This window comes from Agelaius phoeniceus, chromosome 5, assembly GCF_051311805.1.
Source record: "Agelaius phoeniceus isolate bAgePho1 chromosome 5, bAgePho1.hap1, whole genome shotgun sequence".
In the NCBI taxonomy this organism is placed as follows: domain Eukaryota; kingdom Metazoa; phylum Chordata; class Aves; order Passeriformes; family Icteridae; genus Agelaius; species Agelaius phoeniceus.
Genome location: NC_135269.1, coordinates 34,659,809 through 34,687,287, shown reverse-complemented (window position 1 = coordinate 34,687,287; position 27,479 = coordinate 34,659,809). Strand labels below are relative to the sequence as shown.

Here is a 27,479-nt window from a genome sequence, read left to right as displayed (position 1 = left end):
TCCTCTGTGTGGCAAAAAAATACCTCTATGCTTTCCATCATCTGGGGTTTTGGGTTTGGTTTTGAATTTAGATTGAAAGAGTTTTTTAAAGAGTTTGGTCACTATGACTTTTATTAAGAAAAAATACACAAACTTCTTCCTACAAGCGCATGCAATATTTCTCACTGATGAGGAAAAATTACTGACTTTTTTTTTTTAATTCTTGAATTCTGATGAGCACAGAATAAATAAGGGTACAAATGTGAGACAGGCAAGAAATAGTTAGGAGTAAGTAGCCAGCAACTCCTGGGGGTACACTGGGCAAAGCAGTGGTACATTGACCACAGGAGGGAGCAAAGCTCTGGGGGAGATGCTGTGGGCAGACACCAAGGTGTGGGGTGCCTCCTGTTGAGGCCAAGTAGAGCTCTTCAAGAGCATTGCTGGGAGCCAAGAGTATTCCCAGGACTGAGGAGATGCTGAGAGCCACCATTCCATCTTGTACACCATGCCCATTAGCACCTCCAATTAATTTCATCTAATCACAGTCTCAGAGAGTATGTTCAAAAGAGGGTGGGAGCCAGAAGAGTTTTAACAAGAGAATCTTTTTGTTCCCAGCACTACCCAAGTGTCCCATATAAGACTGGATTAGTCAGTGGGTGCTACTTGCCACTTCCAAGATTTTTATTTCATGTCTGTCTCAGGTGTCTGATGACTGTAGGACTGAATTTACTCAAAAATTGGACTAGATTCAGAAACAGTGTCTCAATATTAACAGTGGCTCATATTAATGTTATGAAGTTAACTTTCTCAAGTAATTTCTATAGTTATTGTTGATTTGAAAGGATTGGTACAGAAAAGAATAGGGAAGTAAATTAAAATAGGAAATAGGAATAGCTCAGCTTCATTTTTTTTGGTGGTAGTGTTAGCAACTGAAAAGACAGTTCATCTCCTTTGTTCAGGTAAAATCTTAGCATGTGGAATTACAAGGTGCATGTGTGTTTCCCTCAGGATACAGAACCACAGAAGCTGTAGGTGAATAAACTGATGTGTCGAGCCAAGGTGCAAAGGTGATTTTTTTGTGCCTAGTACGCAAAAGTAATGAATGGGCTGTAGAGCCAAAAGGTGTGGCACTGGGGAGGCAGTACATTTGAATTTGAAGTGCTAAAACACCAGTAAATCAGGACAACAAAATATTCAAATCTTCTAAAAGTTAAAATAATCCCACCCTATAAACAAAAATATTGGCAGAAACATTTACCCCCTCCAATAACATTAAGTATGACTCATGGTTTTGTGAATTTTGATGTGTGGTGACACAGAAACTGTCCTCTCTATTACTGACAGATGGAAGGTTTATTGGTTTTAAAAACATGAAAACAGCTTGATCTCATGTACCTTGGTTTAAAAATAAAGCTCTTTTTATAGCATGTCTCAATTTCGACAACCACACTGTGCCGTAAATATTCACTTCCAAGTAAAAGCATATTTTAAAAGCCTAAACCAGACTCTTAGTTTAGGGGTAGCCTGATCCTCTGAGTTTGTGAAGTCTTCAGCAAGAGGAGTCACAGCTGAATATAATAGCTCCTTGTGCTTAACTCCAAAGTTTGTGGGTTCAGTTTTGAATTTAAAAAGGCATTTCCTGATTTGGTAACTTGCTTAAATTTAATTTCAAATGTGTGTAAATTCTTAAGTATATATATATATATTTTTTTTATGATGATAAGCATAGAATAAATCTGCAGGAGTGAAATGCAATTGAATATATCAGTAAAATAATTTCTTCTTAATGTTGCAGAGCACAGATAACTCAAATATATCTATAATTGCTCAGAACAAAAAGTGCTTTGACAATGATATTGTTTGCTCAAAGAATGTTTTCATCACTGTTGGAGACACTGAGATTTATTTTAGTGAACCTTCTGAGAAGCAGGTTAGTTATTTTCTTTCCTTTTTTGTTTGCCCTTTAAGATAAGCACTGCAAATTTACAGCTCTAAAGGAGCATGTTTTTGGAAAGCATCTCTCAGTCTAAGTTAATGTAGTACAAGTGTTTAGGCCTGGATAAAGCAGCAGGTCCCAGGACACACTTTTTTTTTCCCATTGTTTTTTTTCAAGTTCTATTTGTCATGCAAAGAAGATTGCCCAAAAGTCTCAAGGAGTTGAAACATACTGGGATTTATGAGTTTCTTTCCAGTTGGTTTAGAAAGAGAAACCAAAGTATGAAGCAAATTGAATGACTGAAAAGATAAAATATCAAAGTATTAAACAACAGTTCTACTAATATTATTGATTCAGCTATATGCTAAAATATTCTTCAATATATACTCTACTGTTATCTGGTCGCTTTACTTTAGTAGATCTTAATTAATATTCATTTGTGTCAGAAGACCCTAGGGGCACAAGAAAACAAATCTAACTATCAGCTCTGGAAGGCTGGATATTATACTGTGATACACTTTCCAGAACAGGACATTACAATTCTGTGGGATAAGAAGACAATGATGCATGTAAAAGTTGGACCTCGATGGAAGGTGAGCCAAAATATAAACCTGAGATTTTGTGTAGATTCTCTATATTCCTAATGTCATCTTTTATTGAATAACTGTGACAGTCTTTTCTTCAAGACTAGCTTTCCCAGTGATATAGCTTGTTCAGCTGCTAGTATTTCCCAGGTAAGAAGAGATGGAGAAAGCAACTTCTGAAGAGAAGGAGTGGTTTCTACAGCTACACTCACTCTGTTTGATTCACTGTAGCTTTGGAGATATGCAGTGATTCAGCTCTGACTCAAAGATAACTTTGGGTTCTGGAAGTGAGGGGTAGTTTTTGAGTTACCCAGTTTACTGCATGTTTTCATTGGCTAGAGCCAATGTAAAAAAAGCTTCTGTGGCCAGTGACATGGAGGATGGCAAGTTTGTAGCACAGATTGCATTAGACTGATGTTGGAACAGCAACCTGGGATGTAGTAGAGGCTTCTGAGATGAACAGATGGAGTCACATGTTGGCTTTAATCAAAAAAGAAAAAATACAGAAAAGATTTAGAAAAAACCTTACATTTAAACCTAATGGATATATCGTGACAGGATTCAGTCACGATGCGAGGAGGGATTCAAGGCTCCTTTTTTTCCCAGTTGCTTTTCTCTTTTCTATTGCTATATCATCTAACTTTGTGTCTCTGCAACTCAGTTATTGGGTGCAGGCAGAGTAACTCTATCAGTGCAATTCAGAATTACATTACTCTTTGTTTCAAACATGAACACGTGTATGAAGATGGAGCTTATTCAGCAAAAGAAAAAAAAGCATGCTGGGCTAGAATACAGTATCAGATTTTTTGAAGTGTAAGTCAAAGCTATAATGACCATCTAATGTGGTTTTAGAGTAAAATTATTATAGGCTTCTGTCCAAATAGCCATTAAATACTTAATTCACCAACAAGTTGATTTATTAGCCATCAATACACATAGAGAAAAAAAAAAAGGTCTTCAGTTTTTGAGTAAGCTAGCTGGGAGCTGAGTTCTACAGGTTGCATTTAGGAGCACAAATACTTCCAGTTCTTTCTGTTTCCAATGACTGTTTCTTCCAGAGGCTTCTCTTCAGTAAGATCTCTGCAGCAGACCTTAAGAAAAAAACTCATTAGTGTGATCCACAACACCCTAAAAGTCCAGCTCTACTTTTTATTGTTGTGCAGGAATGTCTATTTTCCTATATGTTTATATATGTATGTATGTATACATAGTTTTTCCATCAGCAGCATATGCCCAAGAAAAGAAAGTTGCAGCTGTCTCTTTTATAATTGCTATTACAAATGTTCTAGCTATTGTGAACTAAAATTAGAGACGGCAAGTTTTAATGACAACAACTAGTCAGGCTTCACAATCATGATGTAATTCACTTAAACTTTTGACTTTTGGACTGGAATCACTACTGAGCTTTCAGAAAAAAATATTACTAGATTCCAGTCTGTTTTCACAGGCAGGCAGTTAGGAGAAGTTCTGGAAAAAAGGAAGGAAAACACTGATTTCTGTTAAAAGGTATTTGCAATATGGAACTACAGGCATAGCAGAGTGTCAGATATTTTCAAAGGATAAGTCAGATTTACATTCACCCTTTTTATGTAAAAAATTATATATTCCATGTGTGTAATTTGTGCCAATTATTGACTGTAAGTTTATGAAAAAAATTCTTTTCTCTTTCAGGGAAAACTGGCAGGCTTGTGTGGAAATTTTGACAAATATACTTCAAATGATCTGACTACATCAAACAACATGGAGGTGAGAAATGCACAGGTGTTTGGAGACAGCTGGGTATTAGGACAGGTAAGTCCCATGTCCAACAAGAATATAGAGAAAAAAAAATCATTTTAATTTGTAAAAGAGCACATTATAAGCACATGATGTAAAGATATTTTCTAAAATTATGGTCATTGTATAAGAGGATATTTTAATTTTTGTGTATGTAGATATGAAATGTGTTAATAATATCGTATGTCATAGCAAACAGATGCAGAATTTAAATGATACTAAACAATCTCTTTAGGGAAGGATATGTTTTCCCCTGTGAAAGACAATTATAGCTGTCTGCATTTCAGTGTTCTACAAAGTGGGGTACACTGCTTCTGGTATTTTTGGTTCATCCCAATTTTAAAAACAATTGTAATTTCTCTGGGTTGGAAGGCATCAGGATACTGAAAGTAAACAGAATCTGAATGCTGGAAAAAAAGAGGCCTGGAAGAGTTTCTTTCTAAACACTGACAATAAAATGAAGATTTATTTTAGTGGCACTTTGTAAACAGAGTAAATTGACAAAGCAGAGGTGGTGAAAGGATGGGCAGAAAAGGCTCAGAACAGCAACAGGCACAACCCAGTATAGAAACTTGGTTTCTGAGGAGAAGGTAGGAGGATGCTGTAGAGAATGAATGGTAACACACATTTATGGTCCAACTCTGGTTTATAACACAGGAGAATAGGTATTTCATTAATTTGTGCTGAGAAGATGTAAAGCTTTATAGCCTTGTGGGCCTCCTGAAAAATCTTTATTTGTAACGCATTCCCTTTGTGTGACTGTCAGGACCAGTTTTTAATCTGTTCTCTCCTTGACACAACAGGAAATTGACCAAATATCTCTCACCTCATGGAAGAATGCTTTGGAATAAAGATTTTGAGGCTTCTCTGCCTCAATATCTCCCTTTGGATATATTTTATTCTACATTAAATGTTTAAATTTCATAAGCAAGCAAGGCAAATGTGTAGAGTTATACTGCTCATCTAGAAGGTCCTACATAAACAAATGTGTGAATATTTGATATTAAGTTCATGAATTTTGCTTTTTCAATGTATCAATTTAGCGGCTTCCTTAAAAAGGTGTATAGTGTTAGCATAGCATATTAACTTGTAGGATGTTAAGACTTGCACCTTACTTTTTGGTGGAGATACATATCTGTAAAATCTCATGTAATCTCCTGATCTCTATGTCTGCCAGAGTGATCAGGATCTAAGTTCAGCTTTGGTCTTGCTGGTTGGCTGTGCTCACACGACTTGGCACTTCATCTGCCCCTGCAGTAGGCCTTCAGGATTTTTTCAAAAAGGACCTTTGGCCTATTGTAAAGATGTATCCTGGTCACCATTTCTGAAAAATCAATATACTTTAAAGGGATATTTGATAGCTGGAGGCCTAGAATCCAGCTCTGCTACTGGGAAATGTGCTTGTATTAGCACTGTGAAGCAGGAGATGCTTCCAGGGCTCCTCCTTCCTGGGAGTGGCAGCACATATCCTCACAGCAGTGTCTGAGCACCTGCACAGGAGGGCAGCATATGTGGGTGACTGCACTGCAGCTGAGGCTGCTGTGGGACACCCCAGTGATTCCTGTGCATTCATTGTCACACCCTCCTGGTGCATTACACCCACCTTGCCTGCTGCACCAACACAGCACGGTTTCAGATGAACTCATGTTCTCCAAGCTGAGTGTCCCTTTCCTATATTTTTTCTGTTCTTTTTTTTTTTTTTTAAGAGATCCTAGAAGTGATGCAGTTGTATCTCACCCATTTTTTGAGTAATCATGATGCTCTTTGACACTATATTTTAATGAGTTGTTCCCTTCCTACCACTGCTTCTTTATTTGAACTTACAGAGCTAAAGCCATCTGTAGTATGACTCCATTTAAAGTCAGTGAAAACCACCCAGGATGGATTTGGACCACGTATTTGTTTGTGATGTTACAGTTGGTTGCTCTGGTAATGATTATAATGTGTCACAAAGAAAACATTTTGTCTTTATGCACTGAGCAGACAGCAGGAACATTTTAGTGCTTTAGAAAAAAACAAAAAGATTTTTTTTGGAGCAAATGTTTTCAATTATAAAAACAAATCAAGGAAAGAAGATGAAGAAGATAGAATTGAATTTTTTTATTTTCTGATTATGAAAGTATTGAATTAAATGCTACTATGATGTACCTGAGTCTGTGATAAACACAGCTACCTATAAAATATTTGTGGGTTTTGTGCTTGTTTTTAAGTGTAAGAGCCCAAATGAAACACTGAGACCATGTGAAGTACATCAGAGCAAGTTCCCTTATGCAAAAAAGGAATGCTCAATTTTATACAGTGATCTTTTTGCACCTTGTCGCAATGTGGTAAGTCTATTAAATATCCAAGATTGCTCTCATGAAAATAATAAAATTCCAGTAATGAATTTTTTCTTGCCAGTACCCTCAGTCTGAATGTGAGGATACAGAGTAAAGTCCTGCAAGTATCTCTGTGTGGGTGGGCTATATTTGTGCAGAGCTCCTTGTTCCTTTCAAGACTGTAATCTAAACATAAAAGTGGTAACAGAGTTGTGAGTTAGTCTACTGAATAATCAAGGTTCTAGCCTCTTTAGGTTGATTTACACCTTTTATCTATAAAGGTAGCCAAGTTTTACAAATTGTAAATTTGTATAAATTGAGGGATTCTAAAGTAAGTATATGTGTCATGTACCTACAGCTTACTTCAAATGGTTTTATTTTGTTGTTTCCTGCTTTATATAGAAAGAAATATGAGAGAACAAAATTTCTGCTTTCGAGCTTTTTAATTGTTTGGCAGCTTATCATCTGGTTTTATCAAAACTCTGAGGTTTGGTATCCTTGTTTTCCCAATACCTGGCTAAGTACAAGTTAAAAGAGTTACAACAATGTCCTTCAGTTCAGTCTAGACAAGATGGGGACAACACTATTTTGTGTCGTAATCTTTTATTCCATCTTAATCCACCCATTATCAATGCAAGACATGCTTTATACATTTTTCCCTATTTCTAATTTTAGCCTCCCAATGGTATTTAGGTGCTTCTTTGCACCTGAACAAGCAAGAACCACTATGACATTTCATCTCAGTCTTTAATTTCTTCATGACTATTAATACTAAGTGAGATCATTAGCTGTCTCAGCTGAACCTCCTGACTTTCAGGACTGAAGCTGAATATCAACATGGTTAGGAATTTGCCTGTGAAGGAGGTTGCAGTAGCTTAACCCAAGAGATTTATTAATGTTGACTTAAGTTACTATGTAAAGAATTTTTTGAGCATGTGCCTGAGAACATAGTGATGAGCGTATTTTCAAAGTGGCAAATAATAAATAAAAATGGAACTTTTGAGAGTCTTTAAGAAACTGTATTATTATAACAACTTAGAAAGTTCTTTTCTCTTGAACGTTCATTTTCTATATCTTATCCATGTTGTGATTAGAATTAGCAAATATTATGCCAGAAATTTAGCATAATTATGTAAAAAAAATCTATGCCAGGTGCAAAACATGTGATTTAATTAGTAGTCAAGTGCATCTATCTTGTATGGGAGAGTCTATAAAACAAACATCTTTCATGTGTTTTTAGAACCCATTAATCAGCATGTGAAAGTACAGCTCCTGCAAATGTAATGTAGAGTGACCTCCTATCAAGGGCATGTGCAACTGACTGCTGGGTGGGGAACAGGGTGCCAAGAAAAAAGCCCAAGCAGAGACTGACACTGGGGGCAGGAAAAGAACAGAAAACAAAGATGGGGGTTTCCAACGTGCTTGTTGTTGCTCCTGATCTGTGGGTGGAAGATCCTGCAGTGCATGCAGGCAAGCTCCTGTCTGTGTGACAGGGGCCTTACAGCTCAACTCAGGCTGCAACACCAGTTTGCAGGGAGACAAAATCTTGCATCTCTGCCTGGCAGCAACTGATGGATTGCAGTTGCCCAAATAAGCACTGAATTCAGCATGGTCTGAAGAACCTGACCATGGAGAAAAAAGGGTCTTCCTCCTAATTCCTGAAACAGCAGGATCTTTGGCCCAAGGCTCCCAGTTTGTCACAACAGCAGGAAATTGCTGACCCACGGAGAAATGCTGTTCTGCAGGCATGAGAGACAGATTGAGATATTTGGAGCCAGTTTGCTGTTAGGTGATTTCTACAAAGCTACTACTGTCAACTTTGAATGGAGCTAGTTCTCATGTGTGTCCCCCACATCCCCAGTGGTATCCCTGTTTTCAAAACAAGAAAAAGAATGAAAGCACAATAACATCTCTCTGCCCTTGATCCAGTCCCTGCCAGCTTCTAGCTACTGCCAGCTGAGAAGCTGTCTTCATGTTAGATAAGTAGTGCTTTGTTACTGTGGTGGTATTTCTGTAATCTGACGTGTGCCATTTGAGTGCTTGACAGCTGAGCTAGACCAGACACTAAGCTGAAGAAAAGCATTGCTTTAAACAGTCCATGTGTTGAGTAAGAACACTGTTTTGGAAATGTTGCTGAACATTACAAAAAAGATGATTTAAATTCAAGAAATAGTGTATCATGTAAAATCATTAAATATTGTGATAGGATTTTAGAGAACGTGGATTTCTGATCTAATGAAGTTTTGTGGGCAAATTATATTAAAATCTTGATAAGTGCAGAAATATTATTTTTTTTCTGCGCAATGTCACCAGTGGTCCCAAGCTGTCTTCCCCTGGGAAATCTCCCCTCTATAAATTATTACTTTAATAACTTGGTAATCAGAGTCACAGCTCCGATCTTGTTGTTGTTCATGCAAAACTGACAGGATGGCTACAGATGGCAGTATTTGCCTTATAAAAGCAGAACTGCCAGCTTCAATAGTTCTTTAAAATTGATGAACAGCAAATGTGTGGACAAGCATGTTTGTTAGTAATCGCTGTTTCAATTTTTCTTTCAACCTTTAACTTAGGTATAAGCTGATCATTTGAAGTGTGCATTTTGTGTAGGAATATGCCCAAACTTTGGAAAATACCTTATTGTTGTGTTTAATGCTTTCAGTCAGTCCAGAAGTAAAACTCCTGCTGCAACTGGAATATGTACAGCTCATGCAATTAAGTCAGCTGTTTTTCTTTTTTCCCCTCCCAGATTGATGTGACCTCTTTTATCAAAAATTGTCACACAGACACATGCAACTGCAATCTTGGTGGGGACTGTGAGTGTCTGTGTACCAGTATTGCAGCTTATGCCCACAAGTGCTGCCAGCAAGGAGCAGCGATTCACTGGCGATCTCCTCTGCTCTGTGGTATGTACCTGGGCTGGCCATGCTCCAGAGCTCATCTCACAGGCATCCCTGACTTTTTCCTGCCCAGTTATACAAATATGACAGCATATGTGGATAATAAACATAGTTCACATCTCTCAAACTGTCTCTGTGTTAGCTGTGTCATCCTTACACACCCAAATTCACTGTCTTGCTGAAAAGGGCTGGCTGTGCTTAGGATGTGTTAGTGCAGAGACTGTGGGAAAGGCTGGATGTCCATTTTCCTGTGTAGGGCTCCAAAGAGACCCAGTCTGCTCTTTTCTTCAACAGCAAGAAGGGTTCTTAGCTGTAAAATAATTCCTGCTTCAGGTCTGATGTCACTGGATGAAGGTCTAAGAAAATAAAATCACTGACTGAAATATCTTATGGGACATGAAACTTCCTCTCCTGAAAGTGAGCTTTACATTTTTTGGATGCAGAAATACATGGATTCTCTTGTTACTAACAATAATAATTGTGACAGTAATAATAATAACAATAACATGCTTGTTTTCTTTTTCTTTTAGCTTATGACTGTGAATATTACAACCAAGGTATGTACTATTTGATATTCTTGTTTAAAAAACTCAATTAATTTATGGGCTTTTTCTTTGACTTGGCGTATGCAGTTTTAACATTATTTTTATTTTTAATGAGTGAAGGTTAGTGGCCCAGCTGTGTTGAATGATCCTAGCAATCCCTAATGCCTCCATTAATAAGTTCATAATGTTCAGCTGGGGGGGTGGATTGATCCATCATCCTACAACATATGGTAGCAGTCAGGAAGAAGCTCTAGAAGGACATTTCCTTGTGTTTGTACTGTACATTTCAGAGCTGGGACCTACAATATTTGGACATAGATGGGCTATGGGATTTTGTGCACATGTCTCACAATACTGTACTGTAAAAAGAACAGTGCCTTAGAATGAGAGTGGTATTCATGTCATAGAATTAATTCCTGTGTCATTCCCTCTAGTATTTGAATACTGTGCACATACTTTATAGGGAGCAATAGGTATTGAAAAGGGAAAGTTGACTAATTGCAATGAATGAATGAACCTGAATTTTAATGTGTCTTTTTGATGACTAGGATGACTTGCATCTCATAATGAGGATCATTATACAGATTATATTTTCCTCCTCCAGTCTGGCCTACTACAGTAGTAGCATGAACTTCTTGCTAGGTATAGCTGACTTCCCAATTACTTTTTAATAGGGAATTTTATCTTACTCAGAAAGGTTTGAGGACATGGCTTTAATGGCGAACATCATGGCAGTGGTCTTAAAGGTCCTTTCTGGCCTTAATTATTCTATGACTCTATGAAAAAAGTAGAAAGGAGTACTGGTTTTGGCTAATTTTCTTCATATAGTTAACATGAAGTTAATAATATATTTTGTATTTGTGATGACAGTGGTGTTGTAGCTACTGCTTACATAGATTAAGGTTTTCCCTGTTCTCACCAGTAGGCAAGCTGGGGCTGCACAGGAGGTTAGAGGGGGCAGAGTTGGGACAACTGACCCCAGCTGACAAGAGAGATGTTTCAGAACACATGATGTTGAGTTCAGCAATAGAAATTGGAGGGGAAGTTTTCTGGGACTGGCATTGCTTATGGTTCATCTATTGGTCAGCTGATGGTGAAGAATTTTGGCTTTTTCATCACTTTGCTTTGTATTCTTTGTTTTCTTTTTGCAATTGTTTTCTTTGGTTTCCTTTTCTTTTTCCTTGTTTCTCTGTAAATAAAACTCAAACCAAACCATGATTCAAATGTCTTTATCTTCACCCATTATTTTTTTTCAGTTCTTCCCCTCTGATTCTTTTGTGACGTGTGTGGTGAGTGACCAGGTGTGTGCTGCTTAGCTGCCTGTCAGGGTTAAAGTAAAGCACAGAGTTATGCATGTTTCCACTACCAAGTGGAACCAAGTGGAAAATTAAGACTTAAGTTTTGTATATTATGTGATGAAAATTTTTTTCCCATAGGTCTTGGTGAAGGACCCTATATTTTGGCAAGTTTTGGAGTGAATGACACAATTATAGGGGCTAATGTATCCAGCAGAAGGATATTTCCCTTGCCTAGAACTGGAGCACATGGAAATATAATTTTCAGTTTCATGATAACTCCAGGTCTTTTCAAAGATAAAGATTTATGTAAGTGTTCTCAGCAGTTTTGCTAATGGTGAGATATATATGTCAAACTATATGAATGATTTTTGCTGCATCTTCTAAATGTCCTAAAGTAGTCGAGATATTTTTAGTTTTTGGAATAAGTGGCCAATTTCAAAATGAAGGAGGGATTTAAATTATAATTTTTTTAATATTAGAAAACCTCACTTCCAGTTTTAAAGTTGAATTTTCAAAAATTATTTTAGAAGTATTGCAAAATACAAGTAAATAGAGTAACTTTGTGAAAAAATCCAGTTAGTTTGTATAACTGGAAACTGGTGAATTTTTCACAAGTGTATAGCAAATATCAACACTGAAGGTCAATGCAGGATATTTTTGTCTCCAGTAAAATTGGTTCTACCTTGTATTTCCACCTTATTTGTTACTTTTCCTGACCTAGAAAATGTGCAACTCGGAATGATCGACCTATTTCTGCATTGTTAACAAGCAGCATCTCTGTGCAACATAGAAGGTAGTTTCTTAGGTGAACAGTTAGTCTTAAACTCTATGTTTTACTTATTAGAGACTTACCCAAATTATACAACAAAAATAAACCTGTTTAAATATTTTTCCTTCTCTATATATTTTTCTTTCTTCACATATGTGAAGATTGTGCCAATTAAATGAATAAAGATTTTGTCATTGCTTTCTCAAATAATTTAATGTGTTGAAAAAATCACAAACCCTCAAAAATCAACATAAAGAAGGGCTCTCTCCACAGAAAAATTTCAAACTAAGTTTACAGACATTTGAATGCTTATTGCTGTGGGAAAATTAGGTTTTTAGATGTGACTTTGAAATGAAAAATACATAAAACAGAAGAATTAATTCATTCTTATCAAATCTCTATGTAAAGTGGAAGTAAATAATTCATTATATCTGTGCAGTACGCAGATGACTTTCATATGGAAATGAGGGATGAGATAATATTCCTCTAGATTAAAGAACTTCAAGACTGTATGCAGGTTGAAAATCAAGTATGAAGTCAGTCTTCTTATAAAGCTTGAAATTTTCAGAGAATTTTTTCAGAGAAATTTTCAGAGAATTTTTTTGATTTGTGGCATGGGTAGAGCAAATAGAGGTCAGGTCTCTTATTTGGCCATAGATTTTCTTACAGTATTTCTGGATATGACTGCATATAAAAAAAAGCCTGACCTTAATGTTCTTACAGTGTGATATTATTTACTAATGAAATTTTGCTCCTGCTAAACTGTCAGACTTTTGTCCAAACTTGAGAAAAACTCCCAAGATATGCAAGTTCCACTCTGAGACTGCTTAGGAATCAGTTTTGAAGGTTAGTAGCAGTTGGCTGAATGCAATTTTGGTCTAACTGATAAGTTCCCTGGTGGTTCTGGATTATATGATCCTTTGGAGTCTCTTTTAGACCCTGCATTGTGTTTCTAACTCTCTTTTGTGCAACACAAAGCTGATTTTTTTTTTTTTTTTGTGAAAAGACAGTTTTAAAAAGAAACCACTTAGCAGCCAATATATAGGATTTAATCTCAATTACAAGTTGTTTTCTGTGAAAATCTTACCATTTTTATTATTTTTTTTTTTCTTCTGTGGAAGCTCTGTCTCTTGTTTCCCTTGAATCTGCTGAAAGACCAAACTACTTTCTGTATGTACATGACAATGAAACCATCGGGTTGGAGCAGTGGCAGGCAAATGCCTCCTTTCAGAGACGAGCCACCTTCTTCCACCACCAGGGTCTCTGGAGTCCAGGGCTCAGTGCCTTCGAGCTGCACAGTAAAAAAGGCTTTTTCATCATTCTCACCTCATCCAGTGTTAAAGTGGAAAAGTATGATGGTTCAGAAGAATTCAAACATTTCAGTAGCTTTAGTATTGAAGGTAAATTTTGCAAAATCTGCAGGGATAAACATTCTTTTTCTGCTTCCCTTCAGAGCATTTTCTTTCTTGTATTTCTATTTGTTACTATCAGCAAAAGTAACAAATATTTTATCCTATTTTTAATTTTTCTCTGTCTTCCATTCCATCTCAAAATACTATTATTTTCTAACTTCTGCAGATATGATCGTCACTTTATCGTTGAACTATGTTTTCATTGGCTTGCTCTCTCAAAATGAAAGTGGCATATCACAAAACAATGTATGTTAATATCTCATTAGTAATCTATAGATCTCTATTATTTTAAATGAATTCGGTAATTGTGTTGCATCTGCAACCAACAGTTTTTTCAATATGTTTAACTGATCTTTTAGGTTTTGAAACAGAGTATATTGTAAAAATTAATAGCTGCTTTTATTGTCAAAACTTGAAATGTCTTTTGGCTTGAACAAATTTAGAATGCTCGAAACGAAACAAAATCTCACCTATTGGAAAGTTCTGAAAATTTTGTCTATTTGGTTTTCATTTTTTTCATTTATCTGAAGATCCCAGTGTGTGTTATAGAAAAGGGTGTAATTTTAAATTGTTTATTGACTATTGAGTCACTAAAAAACACCTTTCTTTCCTTCTCAGAACTCAGTGCTTCTGTGCCTTACAGAAGGATGTGTGAATGGCGATATGAATCTTGTGCTAATCCTTGTTTTAAGACATGCAGTGATCCTGAAGGAACAGCATGTAAATTTCTTCCTCTGTAAGTAAAATTATTCTCATATTACTACTGTATTGTTTTTTGTAATAAGCATACCATATGCTTTCTGAAAATCACTGCTGCTGCAATATCCATCTAGTTTTACTATCCAGATTTCAATGTGATTCTTATGAGAAACTCTCACAAGTCATATGAAATCATTTGTACCAAGCCTCTCATTTCCCACAGTGTGTATTCCCATTTAGATGCACCTTCCAACACAAAAGAGGGTTTGTATTTAGCCCAGAGGATTAGCTTTTGGTAGTAGTCAAGTAGAAAGCTGTTAAATTAAATGAAGGCTATTTCCTTCTGTGGATTTATAGCTGCATCCTAAACCAGCACACCATGATGTTAAAACGACTAGATCTTTCTGGTGTTTATACGACGCAGATCGAAAATTGTAGGAATAGTAAGGGAGGAATACGCCCTCTCCTGTAGAAAGAGGGAACTTTTATTCGGGGAGCTGCCCACTGGCATGAAGGGAGGGATTTCAGAGGGGTGATGGTAGCTTGGGATTTAGTAAACAGATTTCCTGTCTCAGTGGTTCTCCCCTGGCCTCTATGAAACCACAGCAAACTAAAAGGAAAAATGCCTAAAAGCTCAAGGCACAATGTGGTGGAAAAGAAAGGATATTTTAGATTCCAGACTCCCTAGGTATATGCAATTTATGATTAGTAATACTACTAACATGACTAATTTTCTCTGTTGGTATTCTTAGCTTTTTCCTTATGGGAACACCGGTTGTTAATGTCATGATTTTCTTATTGCAAAGTCCCCCAGAATGAAAAAGACATGGAAGTATAGTGATTTGTCTGCATTCTCCTATGTTGAAAAGACACAAGAGAAAGACTTTATGGAGTCAATCTAAATATTTTAATATCTCAAATGAACATATTTGGATAAAACAAAAGTCTTGTAGACAAGTTCATAATTCTGTGAAAAACCTTTCTGTTTAAGGATCTAAACTTACACCTGGTTGGGGAAGAAAAATGGTCCAAAGTTATCATATTCATCAGCCTATGCAAATAATTATTAACAGTTTAGAAATAGAATTATGCTGCCAAATAACTTTGTGAACTTGAAATGCCTTAAAATTCTATGTTCATAATTTCATTGGAAAGTCCTCAGAACTCTGATAAGACATTCTAATGGTTTGTTTAGACAAAGTAAAACAATTTAAAATTAACTTATACTTCTACTGTGGCTCTAGAATTGACTATACAATATTTTGAAGGGTTGAAGGATGCATGCCATACTGTCCCAAAAACATGATCCTTGATGAGATCACGCTTAGATGTGTTTATCCAGAAGACTGTGAGTATACTTTATTATGTTGATCTACTGTTATAAATTACTCCAAGATCCTAGGAAAGGATTAATCAAATGTAATTTTTTTAAAGTTAAATGCTTTCTCAGAACATATTTCTGTTGAAGATTGTTTCTCTTGGACATAGACTCCATTCCCAGTCATCCAAATTACAACTTCTGCATTCAAAAAGATATATTTTACATTGAATTCTCATATTTCTCAAATAGTGGGTTATATATAATCTTTTGTGATTATGTTATACTTAGAGCAACTATATTTGGCTATATAGTGCTAGTATATTACACATGTATAAGGGAGAGATTGCAAATGAAAGACATACGGCTGTAGCAAAAGTTCAGTCTTTTCAGAGGGTGACACACCACTAACAAATTCAGCTCACCTATTTCGTAATTTTTGGTGTGTAAAGATACCATATTATTTCCTTATTCCGTGGGATAAAGTATTATTTTAACATTAAAATTTAGTTTTAATACTGTATCTGATTGTACAAATTTTGAATTAAATATGTTATGCTTGATATTCGTTGGTACAAAGTTGTCTTGTATACCTTCTAAGGATGTAACGTACTTATTTCAAATATTTTACTATTTTGGATTTACTGATTTTCTCTGGAATTGCCTTGTTGCTTCAAAATTGCTCTGCAAAATAAAGATTTTCACCAATATAAAAAATTAACTACTTCATTTGCAGAGAAAATTAGAAAACATTTAGAAAACATCAGCTGAGTTCCTCAAAGTCATCAGATGACCTGGAACCATTGGCAAGATCTGATTTGCTAATATTTAAATGGAACTTGAGTAGAGATAGATTTGCTATTTTTCTTTACTAATAATCCATAAAGGACATTTAAACACACATTTTTCCTTTTAGGCATACCTATGACACCTACAGAATCAGACATTGGACTGAAGCCTTCACTGATAATCTCTCACATGGGTTCTACCACAGAGAGATTTCCTCAGACACTCCCTGTATTTGTTACTTCAAGGAATAAATCAACTCTCATCGGTGTGACAGACAAAATAACCATAAATGCAAATACAGCTTCAAGGGGAATGAATATGTCGGCACAGTCCATTACAGACTTTTATTCATTGGAAGCTTCTAATGCAGCCACCTATTCAACATTTTCATTACCAAGTACAGTGGAGCCTTCTGATGTACTTCACAGCACAGCCAGCCCTACTGTCCTTTCCAAACCCATCCCTTCAACAGATTTTCCAATTCTTTTTCAAGCCTCAGCAGTCACATCATGTACTGCCTGCTCTAATGTATCTATAACTTTACCCATTACAATAACAACTCCAACAACCCTGCTCAGTGCAAGTTCTATTCCAGCACATTCTGCATTATTAACACCCACTTCCCTAGTGGTAGTTCCATTTTCACTCGAAACTTCAACCACTCAGCTAGGAACAGTTCGACCTTCCTCAGCACTAACAACTCTAGCCTCCAAGATATCTTTGGTCACTTCTGAGCTGCCTGCAGGGATTGGGAAGAGTAGGAGTCCTTCAGTAAGTCATTCTAAGGGAGCAGAAACACACTCTGAAGTGTCTTTGTCTGCCTTGGGGGCTGACAGAGAAACTTTCACAAGACCTGTATTTCTTCTACATCCACGATTGACACTAAGAACATCTACTTCTCCTATAGCTACTTTGCCTGTTAGAACTAGGTCTGGCATTAGTCAAACTGCAGTGTACCCAACACCCAGTTCTGCACTGACTTCAGCTGCTCCTCAAATTCCTATGACTACTAGATTTTCTAGCTCTGAGACAAGTGTTCCTCAATTAATCACAGTTTCATACTTCAAAACAGCAAAACCTTTGTCTAAAACTTCTCTGATATCATTAAATGTTAGCTCTTCAACCAGTTTTCTTCCAAAGCCACTTTCATCTTTAGCGCAAACTTCAACAACTGTTCTCGAGCAGACATCTCCATTAAAAAAGGGCAGTATTTCTGCTGCTCTGCCAATAATGACTGTATCTTCACCTCAAGTTGTTTCTCAAATCCCTAAAAACACTTCAAGTGCTGCAACATGCACAGTATCTACACCAGTCCATTCTATGTATACCTCCCTGAAGCCCAAAGCTATGGCAGGTGCCACTGTTGCCTCCAAAAGTTTTTATAAAGTACCTTCTAGTGCCTCCACTCCTCTAATCAATTCAACAATCTTTGATAGGTCTGCAGTAAGTAAAGCTTCAACAGAAAATAAGCAAATAATGTACACTGATTTCTTTTCATTATCATTCATTTCTAAAAAGCCAAAGAAATCTGTTACGTCTTCAGCCTTCCCTCTCAGGACATTGGTATTACCTCTAAATTCTACAGTCACTTCAGAACTTACAGAGTACCCAAAAAGTTCAGATACAGAATTGAAAACTGACCCTGTGGCTCAAAGTTCAGGTACTTCCATTTCCAAAAATCCTTCTTTTACAAGGTCATTATCTTTACTTACAGCCTTGTTATCAACATCAGAACCATCTTATGTGACATCTCAGATTACAAGTTCTTCATTGATTCCCATAGTCAGTAGCACATCCCCACTAACAAAAAATATAAGTGCTACCCAAGCATCAGTTTCATCTCTAGATACACAGGGAACGTCAAAAATTCCAAATATAGACGTTGCAACTTCTGTGGATTTTTCTAAATTCACTTTAAAAATAAGTCTCTCTAGCAACTTTTCAGTAGCACTAAAAACATCCATTGTAATGCCCTCTTTACTAACACCTAACACCTCTGAAATAAGTTTAGAAAGCCAGCCCTCTATGCCTTCGCCTCCTCCTAAGACCACTCATATGTCTAATGTTTCTCTAGGAAAACAGAGTTCTTCAGTAAGTTCTTCAGGAGAAGAAGGAACAATATCAGCCATACCAGCTGGAATCATCACTCAGTCCACTACGCCAATGATCAGGAACACAACAGCGAATGCTACATCCTCAAAATCACCTTATATTTATGCAAAAATGCTACCTAGTTCTTCAGCCAGTTTATTAGTTACTTCAGCCACCACCACCCTAGCCTCAAGGATTACTACAAAAACTGCTGATTCTTTTGTTGTCAATTTGGATTTTTATATGGCTTCAGCTTCAGTTCCTACCACCATAGAAACACACAAATCTTTATTTACAACTGCAGTAACTCAAGCTTCACAGAGCACTAGAGAAACTCCAAAGATTAATATAATGAAAACAACTGGTACTACAAATCCATTATCACAGATGAAGAGTACCTCATACATAGCATCAGAAATTAAATACACAACTTCATTTGAAAACACTGTGGGTATTTCAGAAGATGGTCAGACGTCACATGAGCAAAAAAATGCTACCAAGACAAAGACAACCACAACTGACAAATCTTCCCCACCTTATTTGCCAGTAACTGCACTTCAGAGTCTGCTTTTTTCAAGAAATACAACCTCAGTCAAAAATATCTCTATTTCTGGAGTCCTGGATGTAATGACATCAGATAGGTCCAAAATCCCAACGCAGAAGCCCATTACGCCTTATTTTAGTGTAACAGAGGCCACAGAGCAGCAAACCAGAGCTATACTAGATTTGTCTCTTTCTAGTGGTGGAATGGCTCTGCCTTCCTCATCAGAAACAATGGCTGTAGATGACAAGGCTTACTTTGGCACGATGATGCACACACTGATATCTACATCTTCTGAGTGTGTGGTATGATCACTCTTACTTTGCCCTGTATGTTAACATATATATTTCTTTTCAGTCCATTCTGTTATTCTACATATGTAATACCCAAGATTTAAATCAATTCATATTTTCTATTTAATTTACTTGTTTTAAAATTCTCAGTTATTCTTAGAGGATAGTTTTGTTGCTGCTCTTACACTGCCTTGGTACATTCTGTATGTTGGATATATTGCTCTGAAAAAAATTCTTTGAAGATATATGAGTTTTCTAGATAGCTAAATATATTTCTGAGGTGCTGAAAAAGCCACAATCCTTGGAATTTGGATGTTTCTGAGTAAGCTTACCCTGTTTTTCCTTCTTCCACTCGTTTCTTTGTCATAGGGTTTAAAATGATGGGAATGCATGATTTTATGTTTCTTAAAATACTTCAGATTATAACTGATTATAACATGTACCCTCAATGCATAATGCTTTACATAGGGTATTCCACCAAAGCGGGATGGAACAGTGTGGGTGTGGGTGAATGGACATGCACCATTGTCACTGCTTACAACCACACAAATGCAAGTCATTCCAAAATAACTGATGAGGGGCAGGTGGACATGCTGATTCTCTCTCAGAGCTGGGGGGTGGACAAGTCATGGCTTGGACTTCATAAGGCCAATGAAGTTAAAGTTGACTCTGGTTGTTTTTTCCTTATATGACAGCCAAGATACCTTGAACCTGTTGACAAATGTAGCCAGTATGTATGTGTGAATACGGCTTGGATGTTATACAATCTTTCAAGGAACTGCCCTAAGGATGTGCAGAAGCCAGATTGTGGTTTTCGAGGAATGCCTGTTCAAGTTAACACTGACAGCTGTTGTCCAGAATGGCAATGTCCCTGTAAGTCTCTCTTTTACGTTTAAATAAAATATGGAGCCTTGATCTGTAAATGTCAAGTAATAAGTTAAAGGGTTATTACAATGGGAATATGAGGTTAAATATTGGAATTAATTAAAAAGAGCTATTCATCAGCAAGGCAGAATGAAATACGCTGAACATTTTGGTACCTTTGAATTGGTGTCCTGGAGAATGAAAATATTTTTCTTTTTTAATGAAAACAGTGAAATGACATCTCCAGCATGAACACTAGTATTTTTCAGCTGAGACTTTTCAGAATTTTTATCAGTAGAAATATTAAGATTTCAACATTTTATGAAGAAAAATAAATTAAATACAAGCTTTTCTGAAAGACAGAACCCCATATTTCATTTAGCTCTAATTGCAGTTTTTATTCATGCTTAGACACTGCAGAAACTGGGGATGAGTGTGCCAAGGGAACAAAAAGTCTCAAGAGAAGTCATATTTAAAACCTTGCAGCATCAATGAAACCAATATTGCCCTTTATAATTTTTTCAAGATAAGATAGATAAGTTCCTTGTCAGTATCTCAAAAAAATATATATATTTATGCATACATTTTATCTCACATTGTGCAGATTCATTAACCTTGCCTGTAAAACATTGATTTAAGTAAAAATTGTCACCAATTTAAAAATTTTTCCCTACCCTGGGCACACAGAAGCAGGTTAAGGTATTTCCACTGAGTAACCTAAACACTTAATTAGGCTTATGGCTCAGTGTGTTGTTTGCAGAACAAGGTCATCTATCTATCTATCTATGAATATATGTACAAAAGCAAATAATGCTAGAACTGAAAGTTTTTAGAAATACTCTTTATTCAGTTTTATGGTAACCTCATTAAATGACAGTTCTCTTTTAGGTCAGTGTTCTGTACTGTCTGAACTGAGTGTTATTACATTTGATGGAAACAACATAGCCCTCTGTAATATGGCTTCCTATGTTTTAGTCAAGTTACCAGGAGAAATTATTGTTGCTCATATTGAAAAATGTCCTGCTAATCAGGTAAGGATCTTGCATTCATGCAATAATTATAATTGTTCCTTGAATTTTTTTGTGTTAGAGGTTTGAAATTATGCAAAAATATGTCAATTAAAACTTATAAATAAAAGCCACACTCAGTTAAATACCAGGTTATTTAATTTTTGAGAAACATGCTTAATAATTCTGTCTAGATAAAAGAATTTTATCTTGAGTTAAATAGTAATTTTTGTGTAAGGAAATTTAAATGTAGATTTCTTTTAAATTATCAGAGGTGACATAACTTCTCAATGCATGTCTCCTTTCAGGAGGAAACTGTTAAAAGCAACAGTCTTTGATTGTTTTAGATGTTTTCTATTAAATTCCTCTCATTTCCTGGTTGCAGTCTAGAGGTGGGAATGCAGAACACATATGCAGATGAGCTTTAGAAGTCTGCAGTTTTAGTTCTAACTTTAGTTTTATAAGAAATGTAATTTGAAAGGACTTTTCAGCATATGCACTAAATTAGCTGAAAAGTGTGTATTTTTTCTTATTTATAATAAAATATATTAGTTTAATTATTATCTGATTTAGAAGAACATTGAAGACAAAGAAAAAAGTAATTTATTTTTGCTAAATAAAAATGCTGCTGATTATTATTGAACTTCTAATTTATTTTTAATGTTTTCCAGAGTGCAAATTCAATAAGAAAACTAGTAAGTACTTGCTTATTTAGCAGATTTTAAAATGCATTAATATAAAAATATATTTAATTAATATTGAAAATTCCAATAGCACTGGTACAGAATTTGAAAAATAATAGTAACTAAATTTCCTTGTCACTTTTCTTTCAAGGTGCCACCTGCAAACACTTCAGGGCTCTGTTTTAAGAAATTAAATGTCACAACACACACTTGTCAAATACTTATCAATCGTTTAGCAAGAAAAGTAAGTATCTATCAACAGCGTGTGTACACTTAAAAAATAGCTGGAAAACTGTTCTTTTGTAGAATGTGATAAATCAGATTTAAAATAAAACACTACAGGATTAGGATTACTTTTGTAGATGAGGTTCCCGATAATTCATGGTGTACTAGAGGCAAAACAAACAATTTACATTTCTGGTACTATGCTTTACTTAAATGTCATTTTTCCATGTCACTTTAAAGTTCTTTAGAGATTTTAATGAAGCTACAAAAGCGGTTATGCCTGAGACTATATTTCCAGAAACCCTAGAACTCTAGAAGTGATAAAGACTTAAGCTACTTTCCTTGCTAGTCAGTAACAAGTCACAACAGATGACTTTCAATAATTGGAATGAGGTTTTCTTTCATCATATGATTGTGATAAATAAGCTTTATTCTTTCCCTAATTACAAAAGATTTTTTTTTCCTCATGCCTACTTCATTTGCAGTTTTTGGAAGTGGCACGAGTGGTAAGCTCTCTAAGCACTGTGACTGTTATATGTGGCAGAGGCTTTGAAAATAGTATTTTGTTATAAAATGGAAATACATATAAAATACATCATTGCAGTCTGGCTTTATCTCTAAAATATGTTTGGTTTCTTTAAGGTAGTTGTAGATTCTGAAATTCAACCATTACCATTTTCAAGAGAAGGACTGAGTGTTCAGGATACTGGTGCAATGTATGTGGTTAATACCCCAGGTGGGATTAGCATCAAGTGGGCTCACATTACAGGCATCATGGATATACAGTATGGATTACACTCTAACACAACGAGGAAGACAGAAGGACTTTGTGGTGAGGCCATGGTGGCAATTTTTTCTTATTCAATAACTTCCCAATTGAAATTTGCAACTCCCTTTTGTGTCTGTGACCAGGTGTCCCTATAGCTCTCATTGTGACCCTCATTAACTCTGCTGACAATCCTATGTGAGAGCCTGTGAAATACTATTAATTAATTAATAATAAATTAATCTTCTGCTTGAAAGAACTGTGTGCTAATAAAGTACTTTCCAGAACAAGAAGTGATCAGCACATTGTATCCAAATAACTTAAAAAAAATTACTGGTTTCTTTTACTTATTTTTGCCTGTTTCAAGAGTTTTGCTGAAGCCGAATAAATAAAAAGACAACTTTTAGTGAAGTGGATGCTAAAGAAATTCAGGTAGTGATAGTATATTTCAGTGAATATGGAGACAAGTCTGATGTTAGCAGTTGCAGCTTATTGCTATGAAAATACTGACAAAAGTTGTATCTTGGGAAGGGTACAAGTCTTGTGAGGACAGTAAATTAAGAATCTTATTTTGGACCTCTTGAGGCTGAGTCTAAGGTCCAAAACTGTGCTGGGGTGTCTCAGTCTTGAATTACAATCATAGCAAATGTAGCATGTTTCAAGCTTCCCTGAAGCCTTTTTTATAACTTTGACAGAAGGAATAATATGGAAAAGTATAAGCAGGTGATTAAAAATTAATTTTACAATAAATTTTCGTTTTCTAGTGGTTTGTAATTTTACATAATATACTCCATATTGTAAAGGAAAATCAACTTCTTATAATCTTTTAAACTGCTTTTAGTTTTAAAAGCAAGCAAAGCAATTCAGATATGCTTTAAGTGTAAGCATAAACAAATCAAAACCTTGAAATCAATTGCTGTCTTCTGCTTGAACAAAAGGAAACTTCTCCTAAATCTACTGAGAGAAGGTGAAGGCTGGCCCTGCATCTTTTTCCAGTATCATGCCATCTTCTCTATGCATGCTAAACGAATGGGACAAGATGAGGGCAAACGTAGAAAGAATTATAGAATAGTTCCTCTTTGTGTCATGAGAAGACAAAAGAGGAAGGCTATGCAGACAAATCCAAACTTCGCTTAAAATATTGTACTACCTGATATTTTGCAGTAAAGTTGGAAGTTTTCTTTAGTGCTTCTTTCCTGTCCTCTACTCTTTGTTCCTGTCTGGGATTCTGCAATCCTCTTCCTCTCATACCAGAAAAAGTTGTGGGACGGAGTGGTAAATTAGCTTTATTTTTAAAGCTATATTGATTCTGCAGTTCTGCAGCATGGCTTTACAAATTCTACTGCCAGCAGTTTGTGATTTGCAGCAAGAAGCAGAAGAGCTAAGAATACAGGAAGGTGGTACTACTGTAAAGCACTTGTTATTTAAATGCCATCTTCTGTATTTCTCCATGCTGTCTGAAAGAATAAGAGCCTGCCACACCAAGCTAGTCCAGTTCTAACAGAGAACCCTGGAGAGCATCAGACTGCAGGGCTGAAAACAGGAGGGCAAGGTCTTAGGGTATGTTTAACAGTGCAGAAGGAAAGTGGAAACAAGACAGGAACTTTGCCTGATCAGTTCCTGAGATGTAAAACTAGTATGAAGATTAAAGTTTTGGCATTACTCACTTGTAATATGCTTAAAGAGATCATGTATTTTAATTTATGTATCAATAGAATAATGAATTCAGGTAGACAATGAATGCCAGGGGTCTGGAAAGGTAGTTTTTTACAGTGGCTTTGTATTAATAACTTCAGTAAGAACAATATTTTCTCTAGATAAAGCAAATTGTTCATCAAAAGATTCTTTTAATAACTTCTTGCACTTAGAATGTTCAATTAAATCTCAATACAGTGTGAAATCATTGGTGATGAGCAATTAATCTCAAAACCATCTACTATTATTCCCAAGGAGCTGACTGCCATTCTGTAGAATGAGATCGGAATCTAGCACCATGTCAGTGAATTTGATACACTCAAGAGCACATTTTGGTAGCAGTTTTTCTCAAAAGTTAATTGTTATGAAAGGTAAAATGAGTTCTACGTGTTTTAGCAAGCCATTGAGCTGAGAACTAAAATCACAAGCAGGAGGTTGGAACTACAGTGGGACGTAAAAATGCTTTAATTTATTTACTCAGGTGAGTTTCACAGGTCACCTGATGCAGTGTTGATCATAATTGATCAGGTAGTTTTTCTTTCCTAAATGAAGGAATGTTTGTGTGTTTTTGAATACGATGCTCTGTCCCCAGGGGTGTGTAATGGAGATCCTAGTGATGACCTGAAAATGCAAAACATGACCATAATTACAAATATGGAGGAAATTGAAATGTTCATTAAGAGCTGGGAAATTGAGAAATCACTTGATGTAACAACCAGGAGGCCAGTAAGAAACTGTACCGAAGATAACTGCACATACTGTATGGAACTGTTAAACAGAAGTATTTTCATCCCTTGTCATAAGAAAGTGAGTATGAGGATCAGAAAAATTGCAGGACCAACTCATGTAATAGCTGTATAATTAAGAAAAGAGTGACTGATACATGCACATTTTTAATGTTTTGCTTATTTTTATGATTTGACAGTGGAATGGGTGTCTTTAACACACCTGCCACGTTGTCCATTGAAAACACACATCTATATTGATCCCTGTGCTATTATGCTGTTTTTTGAAATAATTTAATGGGCATTTCTCAAAGGGAACACACTGGATTATCATGTCAAGATAAACATGTTCCAGAGATGTTATTTTTATTAAATGCTTGATGAGGATCACTAAAACAGAAAGCCTCATGCTTCTGCTCTGCACAACAGCAATTCATGCAGTTGCAGACTTATTGGACTAAAGAAATTTCCAGTTAAAATATTTTGACATAGCCAATATTATGTTGAAAAGTTTGTAGCATTTCTTACATAAATCATTGTAATTTCCTTCTATAAATTGTATTTTCTAATGGGGATCTAGCTGTAACATGCAGCTCTAGAGGTGGGTAGACCTCTATAGGTCACTAGAGGTGAGTAGTGCAGCACGGCTGCTTTCCAGAACAGCAAATGAGGAAGCCCCAAATCTCTGAGGTATAACTGACTTTTCCAAATTAATTAAAGTAAAAATGATTAATTTCTCAAGGGGTCCTTTCTTTCTGAGAGATAGATGTGTAAAATAGGTTATCAGGTCCTACAGGCACAGAAACAGAGTAAGAGGTAATTCATTCACAGCTGGATTGTATTGAAGGTATAGCAGCAATGTTTAGCTGAGATTGTTCAATTTTAGTTGACAGGCTATGCTGAAAAGTTCTTCAAAGTACTGATCAGTACTTTTTTATGCTGATCAGTAGACAGAGAATGCAGTCCTAATGAGATTGTCACATGAAAATCTCACTACATCTGACAGTTTAAGTTTTGCAGAATGAGTATTCTGACAAAAAAGATATTTTTAAATTTAGACACTGTTAGTGATTTTTTCCCCTTGGGGCTGTATTACTTATTTTAATTGCTGATTTATTTTAGTTACAGGAAGTCCCTATACTTGTTAATTCCCAATTTCAATATGTTCCTAGGTGTCACCGCAGGAATTTTGTGAGAAGATGTGGATAAACAGTACTAATTTTTTGAACTATGAGTGTGATGCACTTTCTGCATATGTGGCTTTATGCAACAAGCACAACATCTGCATTAAATGGAGGACACCTAATTACTGTTGTAAGCAGATAGCAATGTTCTGTACCCTTATGTGGCTTTAGTGATGACGTCTTCTAGTGATAAGTTAAAATTATATTTCTTTCTATTATTCTTGTAAGTAACATCTCATTTTATCACAATGCTGGTAAATCAGGGTACAAGTTCTTAAGATGAGAATACATCATTTAGTCATGAATGAATTTTAATCTCTATTGAATTCATTGCTTACCTAAAGTACTGTTTAAAGTACAAATGTGTGCTTTCTGTGCTCACTTGTTATTACTACCTGTTTAACCAATGAAATGCTGAAAGGATACAGAAACACTCAATATCCTTTTTTAATTCCTTGCAGCACTGAGCTGCCCTGAGGGCAAGGAATACCAGCCTTGTGTGCAACCCTGTGAAGCCAAGACATGCTTGAATAAATGGTTCTATGAAGATTCCCCCTGTTCCTATTTAAGGGAAGACTGTGTGTGTAAAAACGGCACCATTCTGCATAGAACAGACTCAGACCTCTGTATACCAGAAGAAAAATGTAGTAAGTACAGTAGGACAGAGTAGTTTTGCACTTATGATCATATTAACCATAGTTATATTAACAGTTCATGGTAAGAGAGAAGCTTAAGTTCTGTGTCAATCCTCAGTAAATGTGAATCTGGTAAAGAACTCTTCAACAGAGCCTAACATTTCTCAAGCTAGAGCAGTTTGTGCTTTCAGTTAACTTGGCTTTAAGGGCCAGTGCTGATGTACCTCTGCTGGGGGAAAAGTGATGGCCATTCTTCTATAGCTCCCAGGCTTTCCTCCCTTGGGAACTTAGGAAGGAATAACATGGGCAGGTTCTGTCCCTTGCCCTCACCCATTTTCACCCATAGAAAAGCATTTGTTCCTTTGGGGCTTTTAAGGTCATCATCCTTTCTTGGATTCTTTTATCATAATGCTCCACAGCCATAGTTTTTTATGCAATAATTTTATGCAA

General features: G+C 36.0%; 1 protein-coding gene across 1 annotated transcript in view; it reads left to right on the top strand.

Annotated features, from left to right (window-relative positions):
- The window catches only part of OTOGL (otogelin like), a 92,901-nt gene that overhangs the window by 47,997 nt on the left and 17,425 nt on the right, over nt 1-27,479 (top strand). The window contains exons 26-44 of the mRNA XM_077178025.1: nt 1,775-1,909; nt 2,362-2,508; nt 4,171-4,290; nt 6,486-6,602; nt 9,340-9,496; nt 10,021-10,047; nt 11,472-11,639; nt 13,224-13,502; nt 14,133-14,250; nt 15,482-15,561; nt 16,448-19,257; nt 19,941-20,118; nt 20,998-21,140; nt 21,788-21,811; nt 21,951-22,043; nt 22,667-22,856; nt 25,078-25,292; nt 26,383-26,524; nt 26,856-27,041. Coding sequence (XP_077034140.1) covers nt 1,775-1,909; nt 2,362-2,508; nt 4,171-4,290; nt 6,486-6,602; nt 9,340-9,496; nt 10,021-10,047; nt 11,472-11,639; nt 13,224-13,502; nt 14,133-14,250; nt 15,482-15,561; nt 16,448-19,257; nt 19,941-20,118; nt 20,998-21,140; nt 21,788-21,811; nt 21,951-22,043; nt 22,667-22,856; nt 25,078-25,292; nt 26,383-26,524; nt 26,856-27,041 — 5,329 coding nt within the window. The remainder of the gene's footprint in view (nt 1-1,774; nt 1,910-2,361; nt 2,509-4,170; nt 4,291-6,485; nt 6,603-9,339; nt 9,497-10,020; nt 10,048-11,471; nt 11,640-13,223; nt 13,503-14,132; nt 14,251-15,481; nt 15,562-16,447; nt 19,258-19,940; nt 20,119-20,997; nt 21,141-21,787; nt 21,812-21,950; nt 22,044-22,666; nt 22,857-25,077; nt 25,293-26,382; nt 26,525-26,855; nt 27,042-27,479) is intronic.